The 13,358-nt window shown below is 38.0% G+C and overlaps 1 protein-coding gene across 1 annotated transcript in view; it reads left to right on the top strand.

Annotated features, from left to right (window-relative positions):
* Nucleotides 1–13,358, top strand: part of TACR1 (tachykinin receptor 1) — a 192,924-nt gene that overhangs the window by 100,268 nt on the left and 79,298 nt on the right. Inside the window, exon 2 of the mRNA XM_001372606.4 lies at nucleotides 9,405–9,599. Within this exon, the coding sequence (XP_001372643.1) occupies nucleotides 9,405–9,599 (195 nt within the window). The remainder of the gene's footprint in view (nucleotides 1–9,404; nucleotides 9,600–13,358) is intronic.

The following is a 13,358-nucleotide window of genomic DNA, read 5'->3' as shown; positions in this document are numbered from 1 at the left end:
GCTACTTTCTAGAACAAGGGTTCAGAGCAGGAAAGTTTTAGGATCAGAGGAAGAAGCCAAATGTAGGAATTCCATGGAACTGACCATTTGTGTGACTCAACCTTATAGTTCCATATACTTCCCTTTTAAAATTTGCCATTAATATATCAGTTTAGTAATGATTATAATGCAAAAATCTTTCCAATTGATTCTTAGGTAGCCTTAGTTTTACAGAGGAGGAAGCAGAGGTTCAGAGAAGTAACTTACCCAAGTCCCACCAGTGTTAAGTGGTAATGTAAGATTGAAACCAGGTTCTTAAGATTTCAGATCCAGTTCTCTTTATCCTACACCATGCTTTCCTGTGTTGAATCAATGTAATAGGGTCATGCTCATAACCAACACATTTAGGTGTCAAAGACTTCAGCCTGGAGAGTTGGGAGCCACCATGCCTCCCTAGTACCCTGCTCTACTGTTTTTGTTATTCAGTCATTTCAGTCATGTCTTATCCTTTGTGACCCCATTAAGGGTTTTCTTGACAAAGACACTGGAATGGTTTGCCACTTCCTTCTCCGGCTCATTTTTCAGATGAGGAAAGTGAGTCAAAAAGATTTGCCCAGTGTCACAGAGCTAGTAAGTGTCTGAGGTCAGATTTGAACTCCGAAAGATGAGTTTTCCTGACTCTAGGCATAACACTCTATTTACTATGCCACCTAGTTGCCATTGCTCTGTGGTACCAAAGCTCTTTGCATCACATGAATCATCTATTGACATTTTTGCTGCCACTACCTTCTCTATATTTCCTGGATTCCACATTTTTAACAGTATCTACACAAATTCTTCTCATTCCTTTGGGGTTACTTCTGGAAGCCTAAATAGTGTTGTTGTTTTTAATAATTAATTATTCCCCTCTTCTGAAAAAATGTAGTGCATGCTATATACTGCAATGTCAACATCTTCCCACCTAACCTATCCCTGACAATAACAGGGCAGGTCATGTTTACTCCAAACATTTTCTATAACTTCAATTCAATTCAACAAATGTTTGTAAAGGGTGTACTGTATTCAGGCAGCTAGATGGAGCAATTGATGGAGCATCTGGCTTGGAGTCAGGAAGACCTGAGTTCAGATCTGGCCTCAGACACTGGCTCACTATGTGACCCTGGACCACTTAACCCTGTTGACCTCAGTTTTCTCATCTATAAAATGAGCTGGACAGGTAAATGGCAAATCACTCCAGTATCTTCGTGAAGAAAACCCCTGGGGTCATTAAGAGTCATTCAGGACTGAAACAACCTAACAGGAAACAATAACACCCTGTTCAGAGCACTGTGCTGAATCCTGAGAGAACCATAGCATTTAAATAAGATATATCCCAGTCCTCATGGAACTCAAAGTTTAATAGAGGAAATTTAAAAAGTAATAACAATAATAATATTTATATTGATTTATATTTTATAAAGTGCTTTAAATTTTTTAATTTTTTTTTACCATCATAGCAACCCCATGAGGTAGGTGCTATCATCATCCCCATTTGATAGATGAAGAAATAAATGTTGAGAGAGCTTAAATGACTTGTCCAGGGTTACACAGATCATAAGCATTTGAGGTAGGACTTGAACTGAAGATCATCCTGGCTCCAAGTCTAATGTTCTCTCCTCAGTGACACCTAGCTGTCTTGTACACAAAAATGGCTATATTTTATGAGAAATAGAGAAGAGGTATACATGTCAGGGAATGAGAGGGGGACAGAGAATTATTCACTGACAGTGTTGTTTAGTGGAAAGGGCACTGAATTTGGAGTCAGAAGAATTGGGTTCAAATCCTTGCCCTAGTATGTATTATCTCCGTGATGCTGGGCAAGTCATTTAAACTATCAGATTATCTCCATGGTCCCTTCTAACTTCTAAATCCTCTTGCCTGTAAGGATGGTAAATGGGGATGTGACCAGATCTTCCATCATTACTTTCTCCAAGATATGTGTATCCTAGATGTGAGTTCTGAAACAATGTAAATCCAGATCCCTGGATTAATAAAAACCATCATGAACATCGTGAACAAGCTCTTCCCCACTTCACAATACAATGTATAGAAGGAAAGACTTAAGATCAAATATCGAAAGCATTGCAGCTAGGTTGATCTTCCTCGATGTAAGCAATCCCTTGCAATTACTCTAGTCTCTTGCCATATGTTCTTTGGCTCAAAACAAGCTAGAACTCCCATTATCTGATGCCTAAAACAATCCCGTTAGAAGAGCGGTACAATCAGCCTCTACTTGGTTCAGCTTGTATGACAACCTTAGGAAGATGGAGGCATTTTAGGGGGATCTCTCACTCTCATGATCACTGCGAGGTGCCACCAGAACGCTTTTCCTTCTCCCCTCTCCTCCCCAACTCACCCTAGTCACAAAATCCTGGGCATGGCGATTCAACCTATAGGAGTGATTTTGGAGAAACTGATTCCAGGCAATAAGGATAAATTCCAAACAATGGAACGGAGGTATGAGATATTAAGGCATGTACGAAGGGCAATGATTGGTGGCTAGTAGTTCTGTTTGACTTGAGAAGAGTATGTAGAGAGAGCTATAAAATGGGAGAAAGCCTAAAAGGCAATATAATTCCAGATTGTGGGCTTCTTTGAATATTGGTCTGTGGAGCTTGAACTTTAGTCACTAGGCTAGAGAGATCCATTTAAAGGCTTTTGAGCTGAGGAACTCATGATCAGATTTCAATATAAAGAAAATAAACCTTGAAAAGATATGACAAGGAGAGAGAACAACACGGGTTCTAAACTGGGGTTCATCAACTGTAGGGGGTCCATGAACATGAATGGAAGAAATTTCATCTTTGTTTCTACTAACTTTTGATTTCCTTTGCTATCTTTTTTGTGTATTTAAGAATATTATTCTGAAAAGAGTTCTCTGCTTCCCAAGACTACCAAATGGGCTTATGATAAGAGAAAGGAATAATAATAAGAGTATAGATCTAGAGCTGTAAGACATATTTGATAATAATAATAAATAATAAATAATATTTATTTATTTACATATAATATAAATAAATATATATTTATATAGCACTTACCATGTGCTAAACACTTACAATTGTTATCTCATTTGATCCTCACAACAACCCTGTGAGATAGGTACTAATATTTAGCCTCATTTTACAGATGAGGAAACAGAGGCAAACAGAAGCTAAGTGATTTGCAAGGATCACACAGCTATTAAGTGTCTGAATCAAGATTTGAACTCAAGATTACCTGATTCCAGGCCCAAGTTATCTATTTCACACCCTTTTTTTTTAAAGATGAGGGAAGAGAATCTCAGAGAGATAAAGTGATTTCTTCAAAGTCATACTAGTAGCCAGTGGTAAACCAAGGATCTAAGCCCTCTTGCTCTGAATCTATTGCTCTTGATAATAATACTATAGAGTTCCCTGAATTAAGATGGGTGAGGGGGAAGCTGAGTAGCTCAGTGGATTGAGAGCCAGGCCTAGAGATAGGAGGTCCTAGGTTCAAATCTGACCTCAGATACTTCCCAGCTTTGTGACCCTGGGCAAGTCACTTGACCCCCATTACCTAGCCCTTCCCACTCTTCTCCCTTGGAGTCAATACATAGGATTGATTCCAAGATAAAGGTAAGGGTTAAAAAAAAAGATGGTGACAATGGTAATAGAGAAGCAAAGACAGACTAGAGAGCTATTGTGAGGGCAGAATACAGAGAATTTTACAACTGATATTGTACTGGAAGGGAAGAGTCAAAGACTTAACTAAATCCCCATATCTAGCAGCCAGGGAAGGAATACATTTAAATCTGAGGAGATGGGGGGGGGGAAGGTAAGTCATTTCACTGCAAATGGCCCCAAGACAGAATGCCATGCACTTGCATGCTTAATGAATATTTATCGAGAACATCATTGATTTATCTTTCCTGGGGTTTGCCCGAAGTACCTCAGGTGGTTTACAGCCAAAACAGCTGGAAGGATTCTGGGTGGTTATAATAACAAAATATCACTCTCTTCTCCTATTTAAATAAATACATTTTTCATGAGCTTTATACTTTAGGATAAAAAGAAAAAGTAAAATATTCATCTGCTTGTCAAAAGTACCAGCAGAATTGTACAAAGGTACTAGGTCCAGGTGGCAGACCTATGGAAACCTATGGTGTGCTGGAGGGGGCTGCTCTCTTCCCCCTCTCCTCCATGCCTGAGAACATTTCTCTTATCACCAACCCTTCTGCTCAGCAGCCCAATGGGAGAGCTTCTTCCCTCCCTTGTCTGGAGTAAGGGAGTGGCTCACATTCACATGAAGGTCACAGTTTGGGCAGTTTGGTCTCTAAAAGGTTCGCCATCACTATACTGGGTAAACTTGAAAAATGCATTGTTTGTGTCAGCCTACAAGTAGGATGCACAACCATTTAATATCTTAAAAAGATGTTACAGCAGCTAGGTGGCTTAGTAGATCGAGCCAGATCTGGAGATGGGAGGTCCCAGGTTCAAATCTGATCTCAGACCCTTCCTAGCTGGGTGACCTTAAGTAGGTTACTTAACCCCCATTACCTACCCCTTACTGCTCTTTTTGCCTTAAACCCAATATATACTATTGGTTCTGAGATGGAAGGTATGAGTAAATTTTTTACAAAAAGATGCGCCCAAATCTAAATAAACATAAGGGTTGTTTTGTTTTGTTTTTAAACCCCTACCTTCTATCTTAGAATCAATACTATTTATTGGTTCCAAGGCAAAAGAGCAATAAGAGCAAGGCAATGGGAGTTAAGTGACTTGCCCAGGGTCACCCAGCTAGCAAGTGTCTGAAGCCAGATTTGAATCTAAGATTGTCATTTTTTAAATACCTGAAAAATATAATAATTGCAATATATCTGATTGTCTCTGTATCTGTAATCCCTCTGTTAATGTTATTTACAACCCCTCTAGTTCTTTGTAGATGGTCTTCTTGAGCTCCTACAACAGAAAAAATAACCTGACTACTCTTTCTTTGTGATGAGACTGTACAATGAGGTAAATGGCTCTGGAACCACAGATATATGGGTCATTATGGTGCCTATACATGGGAGTCTTTCCCACTAGGTAGGACCTACCAAACCTTGAACTCTTCTGACAGAACCCTTGGGAATCAAAAATTACCTCTCCACCACAAAATATTTCAAGAGGACTGCGGCCAGACAGGAGAAGGGGGCAGAAATGGGATAGGAGAAAGATCGATAAAATCTATAAAATATCTTATATTTTAAAAATATCCATTGCCATTCTCTCTGCCTACGTTTGGATAATACAACTAAAATGGGCATTTGTCACTTAAATGGCTCCTACATTTGAAAAAGCAGGAAGCAGAGTGAAATGCTATCCTACATTACATACTTTTGCCATGAAGATGAAAGCTGGCTCCCTGCCCCACTTACTCCATCACTACTCAGAATTCTGGCTCCATTTTGGGCTACAATCATTTTTAAACTCTTGGCCACATGTAATCAGACAGGGCATAATGTCCAACTGGGCATGGGGATTAGGGATGGGTTAGAAGGCTTAGATTGATAAAGAGGAATTTGTTTAAAGGGAGCTGCCTCCAAGTTTGAAACAAATCAGGTTCTTATGCTTCAAATAATATTAAGGGGCAAAATAGCTCCCACATCATCCCCTGTGTGCTCTCCAAAAACCCTCAATAAGCCAGAGAATGTATCGGCACCACTCTTGCAAGAGATTAAAGTCCATTCTAATAACTAATAGCTTCTCTCTATGACTGGTTTTTTAGCTATACAGACCTCAAACTTTACCCTTGGGAGTATTTCCTTTCACTGGTCCTGGACTACATCTAATAAATTTTAACATGGAAAAAAAAATCACCCTCAATTTATACATAAAAAAAAAAAGATGGTTCTGGATAGCATTCAACAAAACAATGAAGTAGAAAATGCTTGTCTTTATTTTCTCTTCCCTTCCATCTCCCCTGTGATCCTTCTCTTGTTTGTTCCAGTAGCCATTGCCCTTGCCTCTTTTTGAGGAACCTAGCCTGTGTCTCTTTCCAAAGGGCTCTTCTTTCTCAGGTAGAAAGTGAGGAAAGTTGGAAGATAATTACATATCTACATTTACACGATGGGGCTGGAGCAGAAAGCCTGTAGCATTTGAGATAAAATTTATGAATTATGAACTTTTTCTTGAATATTTGCATTTTAATAAAAACTTCAAAACAAAAACCTTCCCCTCAAAGTTGCAAAGGAATGACTATCTAATCCTGGAATTTCAGAAATCTGTGAGTTTCAATAGAGGACATGTGCAGATGATTAGAAGAAGGGATTTCCTCAATACATTTCAGATTAATATATTTTGGTTCCACCAGGTTAATCTTTCTAAAATACTATTTGGGCATGGAACTTACTTTCTTGTCCCCAAAGTTTTTCTGGCTCCCAGTTACCTATTAAATAATGCTAAATCTCTCAGTCTGGCAGTCAAGGTACTCTGTTGTCTGAATTTTCAGGCTAAAAATATGGGGTTTGTTTAGTATTTCAGCATACTGTGTTTGGACAGTGAAGTGGCATGGCAGATATAGTGCCAAACCTGAGGTCAGAAAGACTCCTCCTCTTCCTCAGTTCAAATCTGACCTCAGACAATTACTAGCTGGATGACAGAACAAGTCACTTAACCCTGTTTGTTTCAGTTTCTCATCTTTAAAATGAACTGGGGAGGGAAATGGCAAACCACTCAAGTATCTTTACCAAGAAATCCCCAAAATGGGGTCACAAAAAGTCAGACATGATTGAAACAATTGAATAACAACAGACTGTGCTAAGAATGCTAGTGAGGCAAGCAGAGAGACGAATTGGATGATGGGAGCTCCTGACTAAGGATTTCTCATATTTCCCCAGCTTGGGGGCAGGATTAGTCTGAAGCTGAGAAGTGATAGAATGAGACCAATATGTGGGGAAGAAGTGTCACCAATGGTGAAAGCTGGAGAAATCCAGAGGAAGGAAGGCAGACTGACAATTTATATCAAGGTCCCATTTCTGACTGCCCTGGGTACCCTCCAAGATCATATGGGCATTTTCTCTTAAAGTTCCAATTGATTCCAATTCAGCAATCCGTGTCCATCAACGTTAGATCCAGAGAAGCAACTTCTTCTCTTTGCCTCCTCATCCTTCCAGGAAGCACAAAGACAAGTCAGGAATTCATCAGCTCTTCTGCCTTTTAGCAGGATAAAATTATCAGTAGACATCGGGACAATTGAAATCCCTGGGACCGCTCCATCTTCCCTTGGTGTCACTTTTATAATCTACATGTAATCTGTGATATCTCCTTCCTGGGACTCCCTAAAGCATTTCTTGTCTGGATTGTTCATTCACTGGTGGGAAGATAAACTACCTTGTCGAAGAATTATTTATGCCTGCATCTTACCTCCCCCACTAGGCTGTGGGCACCCAGAAGGCAGGAACTGCCTTTCAGATAATCACAATAGCCCATATTTGTATGAGTTTTACAAATATTAGCTCATTTGGTCCTTATAAAACCCCAAGCGTGAGGCATTGGAAGTATTAGCATCCCATCTCAATAGAAAAGAGAAACTTTGTACTACTCACAAGTTCTAGCACTTTTCCTATGCTGAGAAGTAACTTAGTTAAATTTCCCCCATTGAACAATAAATCAATGAAATTAGAATTTTCATGAGGCTCAACCTGAGGCATTGTCAGAGTTGGAAAACTATACGAAGGGGATTCACTAAGCGCGGTACATATCAATGTTTTGGAGTGGGGCTAGATAGTTGACTGCTAGACTACTGCTTGTCTAGTTTGGAAGGGTTCTTGACCATCTTCATCCTAACGTGCAAGATTGCTTGTGCAACAGAGATAGTACATTTATTATGCACCTACTGTGTACTAACCTTCTCTAACCATAACCACTACTTCCAACCAGCTGAAATTATTTTCTCCCTCCTCGAATTCTCCAAGAGCACTTTATCTTCATCTCTCTTTCACCTTCGTCACATTATCTTCTATTGTACTGATCCATATAGGCAGCCACTCCTACTTTATAGACTATAAACTCCCCGAGGGCAAGGAGGATGCCTTTTTTTTTCATCTTTAGCCAAGCTCAGAGTTTTATAGTGTAAAGATTAAAATTTAGGAATATAGGGAGACTGAGGCAGGTAGAAATTAGTTTCTCTCTGCAAGGAGTATTATATTTTTTAGAGGTTTATTAAGGATTAAGGATTAAAGAATATACAAGTAAGAAACATGTGCCTAGGCCAGAGGCTTAGACAAAATAACCTCACATCATGGAAGAGACGCCTCTGCTCCAAAATGGAAGTCCAAAAGAGAGTCAAAAACCTTTGCCACCAGCTTAAATCCTTCCTCGATCTTGGCCCACCTCAGAATTCCCGTGAGATTACAAAGCATTTTGGGGATGTGGAGCAAAGGCTTGTGGGGATTGTAGTCCTGTATTTGAGTCTATTTTTTACATTAGGTAGTAATTACAATTGTTGAAAAAAGAATTCAGAATATTTTGCTAACTGCATGGCCAATACACATTTCCTTTGTTGATTACATATAACAAAACCTATTGCATATTTCAAGTCGAGTCTAAACAGTGAGAATCTCTCAAAAGGTAGAGCAAAATAAAATTTGTATATAACCTTGGAGAAAAAGAATCAAATGATAGGGAGGAAGGAACAAGAAGTTTGGGAAGTTTATGTAGCTATCAAACTGTTCTTGAAATGCATAACAGAAATCTTATTAAGTTCCTTTACATGGATTCACAGAAAGGGAAAACACTTTTAAATAGATTAATAAAATTTACCCAAGCAAATAGAAGAAACCTTTCACTGTTCTCTCTAAAACATGTAATTTCCCCCCTGGTTTCTAGCTTAACAATACCTCATTTAACTACAGACCTTTGTAATGATGTCAAACTCTCTAAAAAGCACAACACAGTATCTATGTTTGGACAATTAATGTGCTGTGACAATTGAAGACACTGCCATCAGTCAATTTGGTCAGAAAATTGTCTGTCCCTTAAAATTTTATGTGGAATACTATCAGGCCTGTGGGTAAAATATCTCTCCATTTAAGCTTAGGTTCTGCACAGGTTTTAGCATCTTCATTTGAAGTCCATTGTTCATCTTACTGCTTCTGTAGAGACATGATAATATGGCCAGAGAATGTGCTGTTAGACCTGTAAATCCTGGCAAATTTATTTCACAGTTTGTTTTATAAAGTAGGGACACCTGTCACTATTCTTGACAGAAGAATACCGGATCTAGGATTGGGGAAGAGGAGGGCGGTATCTGTGAAAGTTGACATTCTTTAAAACAAACCCCCCCAAAAAGAAAATTTGGATTTTGTATCCCTATGTCTTCAGAAGATGGGATGAGCAAATTTATCTTTGTTAACCAAGCCTTGTCTTCTTCCTTCTAATTTGCAGGTACATGGCAATTATCCACCCCCTCCAGCCTCGGCTGTCGGCTACTGCCACCAAAGTGGTCATCTGTGTCATCTGGTCCCTGGCTCTGCTGCTTGCCTTCCCCCAGGGGTACTACTCCACCACAGAAATCATGCCCAACCGAGTGGTGTGCATGATCGAATGGCCAGAGCATCCCAGCAGGGCTTATGAGAAAGTGTGAGTAGCACAGCTTCCACATTGGGAAGTGCTGTGAAGCGTGTTTCTTTCTAGGTTCTCCTCATTTCTCCTTTTCCTTTGCTCTTCGTTTCTTCCATAATAATTATCAAACAGAATTGATTAAATGCCTGGTGCAGTGATCCACAGAGAGATAGATTTCTCTATTCCATCTGTCCCTAAGGTTATCCTTGAGCCCTGTCCTCTAGCAATGAAGTAAACTGAACTAAATTTACTTCTACCTTTTCCATCTGCAAAATGAAAAAGTCAAACTGGTTTATCAAATCAGTTCCTACCAGTTCTGGCATTCTTTGGTGTGAGTTTCACTGTGATTCTATATATTATATCTGCATGGCATAGTATTGAACATTATTCCCATTCCCTCAGTGCTCTTATTTTTTCTGTCCAAAATGTCTGCAGGGAATACCAAAGAGGTTGCTGACTTCAGATTTCCCCAGACTATATAAAAATCGTGACTGTGTGATCTTTGTGACCATAATAAGCAAGTCATTTCAACCCCTTAAAATGTTGGGTTCTGGGCAGCTAGCTGGTTCAGTGGAGAGAATGAAAGACCTGGAGTAGGGAGGATATGAGTTCAAATCTGATCTCAGATGCTTCCTTGCTGTGTGGCCCTGAGAAAATCACTTAACCCCATTTTCCTAGCCCTTGCCCTTCTGTCTTAGAATCATTACTAAGAGAGAAAGTAAAGGATTAAAAAAGAAAAAAAAACCTCCAGATTCATCATGAAGGTCAAATAAGGTGACATATACAAAACAATTCACATGTAAACTATTTTTATTCTCAATGTCTTAGATAGAGTCTAGACCCTACACAATATCCATGTATACTGCCTACCACAGTCTACCCAAACTAGCCCCAGAACTAACGAGAAGTAGAGCAAGCTGAATTTCTTTCAGGATACTGTAAAACTCCTTTAATGACCCTAAGTTTTTCCCAGAAACAAAAGTCTGTGCTTTAAATACCAGCATTCTACCCAAGTTATATGGTTCTGATACCTTCCTAGAGCAGAATAGTCTAAAGAATTGTCAATGAATATCACATTCGGGGCAACTACGGGAGGTAGATGATGTTGATGAGCAAGCAAAAATATATGACTAATGAAGAACTTTCAAGAAATACAGAAGTAAAAGATCATCAGAGAAATTTATATAAGGGAAGGTGGGTTAGTTACTTAGAGAGAGTTAAGGATTACAAATGAACAACCTAAGTATTCTACCAATATTTTTGTGATGTCAAGAGAAATGAGGCAGATAAGAGAGCATATGGACCAGATTCTCACAGAACAGGCACTCAAAGAAAAGCTAACATGCATTGGGGGGGGAACATCCATATCTTTGAAATCAGTTAATCCATCAGCAAGCATTTATTAAGTGTTTGTTATGTGCCAGGCAATGTGCTAAGTGATGGGAACCGATATTGAGGCAAGAATCCAACCTGGTCCTGTCCTTAAGTTTAAATTCGAATGGAAAAGAAATCTTATAAAAGGAAAGTAAAGGGGTGAGGAGGAAGGTATTCAGCCAGCAATATGATGGAGAAGTCTGGAATACAGTATACTTAGAAACAAAGACATGGCTGCCCTGGATAGTCTTCTTTTTTTTTTTTTCAATTACATGTTGGAACAATTTTGAGCAATTGTTTTCTGACATTCTATGATTCAGAGTCCCCCCCTTTACCCTTAACAAAAGAAAGTAAACTGTCTGACACAGGTTACACCAGCACTTCCATATTGCTCCTACCATGGTAGAAGACATATCACACATAGAACAGAAAAACTCATTAAGGAAATAAAACAAAAGATAGCCTGCACTGATCTGCTCTCAGACTCCAACATTCCTTCTTTGGCTGTGGACAGCATTTTTCATCATGATTGTCTTGTGGTTATCTTAGAAACTTGATTCGCTGTCTTCACAGTTGATCATTGAACAATGTTTCTGTTACTGTGTCTATTGTTGATTCTGCTGACTTCACTTTGCATCGGTTAATAGAAGTCTTTTATAGAAGTTTTTCTGAACTCATCCTGTTTCTCATTTCTTGTGCCACAACAGTATTCCATTACAACCATGTACTATGACTTGTTCAGCCATTCTTCAATTGACAGATACCCCCTCAATTTCCAATTCATTGTCCCTACAAAAAGAGCTGCTACAAAATATTTTTGTAGAGTTGGTCTTTTTCCCTTATCTCTGATCTCTCTGGAATACAGATCCAGTAGCCATATTGCTGGGCCAAAGGGTATGTATGCATAGTTTTATGGCCCTTTGGATATGGTTCCATATTGCTCTCCAGAATGGTTGTATCAGTTTACAGTTCCACCAACAAAGTATTAATGCCCCATTTTCCCACATCTCCTCCAGCATTTATCCTTTTTTTTTTACTCTTATAAGTCTATCTGATAAGTGTGAGATGGTGCTGCAGAGTTATTTTAATTTTCGTTTCTCTAATCAGTAGTGATTTGGAGAATTTTTTCTTATATCTATAGATAGTTTAATTTCTTCCTCTTACAACTTGGGCATACTCCTTAAATATAGGGTCTAGCCTTTTTTGTTGTTCAATCATTTCAGTCCTGTCTGACTCTTCATGACCCTATTTGGGTTTTCTTGGCAAAGATATTAGAGTATTTTGCCATTTATTTCTCCTATACATTTTACAGATGGGGAAACTGAGACAAACAAGAGAAAAGGGACTTGCCCAAGGTCACATAGCTAGCAAGTATCTGAGGCCTGATTTGAACTCAGATCTTCCTGAAACCAGGCCTGGTGCTCTAATCACTATACCACCAGCTGTCCTTTCATTCTATAGGTTATACTTTAATACCCTGAAGATAGAGAAAATTATTATTAGTTATATTTCATTATTAAACTACATTATATAAAAGCATAGACATAGATATGGATATAAGTAGACATAGATGATAAAGAGAAGCAGATATACATACATAAATAGATAGACATAAATGTAGACATAGACATAGATACAGATGATATTGATAAAGATAGAAATAGATGAAATGTATAAATATGAAAGAAATTGATGATAGACATGGAATAAACCATTAGTATAAAATTAAAATTAAAATAGGGCCACTGATCCATATGTAAGACTTCCTACAGCCACACATTGACTTTTAATATATAATATTAACATTATTAGGTTCTATTATATTTTTGTTTATTTTATTAAATATTTCCAAACTCCATTTTCATCTGGTTTCAGTTGTGAACATTTGATACTTCTGACATAGAGGATTGGGACTGACCTTGGAATGAGTGATATCTGGGTTAAAGTCTTGTTTTTGACACATATTAACTGTGTAAACATGGACACATCATTAACCTCTTAGTGCCCCTGGTAAATCTTTAAGAATATAAATTGCAAAGAAGATTCTGAACTATATCTATACCTGTCTTACCCTTAACAAGTAAAATTAAAAAATGAAAGAGGGAAGAGAGGGAATAGGCAGTATCAATAATGATGATTTAATTTATATTTATAATTATGTATTCATATATTTATTTATATATTATGTTAATATATCAAAACATATGATTAATATTAAGATGGATGATTATATAAAATCATGATAAAGATAATATAATATTACTATAATCTAAATTTATATATTTATATTCATAATAATTACATTTCCATAGTTCTTTAATGTATCTAAAGCATTTTCCTCACAACCAGAGTGTTAGGTAGATAATGGTATAGGTCTTATTATTCACATTACACATAAAGGAA

Source organism: Monodelphis domestica, chromosome 1 (genome assembly GCF_027887165.1).
Source record: "Monodelphis domestica isolate mMonDom1 chromosome 1, mMonDom1.pri, whole genome shotgun sequence".
In the NCBI taxonomy this organism is placed as follows: domain Eukaryota; kingdom Metazoa; phylum Chordata; class Mammalia; order Didelphimorphia; family Didelphidae; genus Monodelphis; species Monodelphis domestica.
The sequence above is the reverse complement of the archived record's forward strand: the minus strand, read 5'-3'. Positions and strand labels throughout refer to the sequence as shown.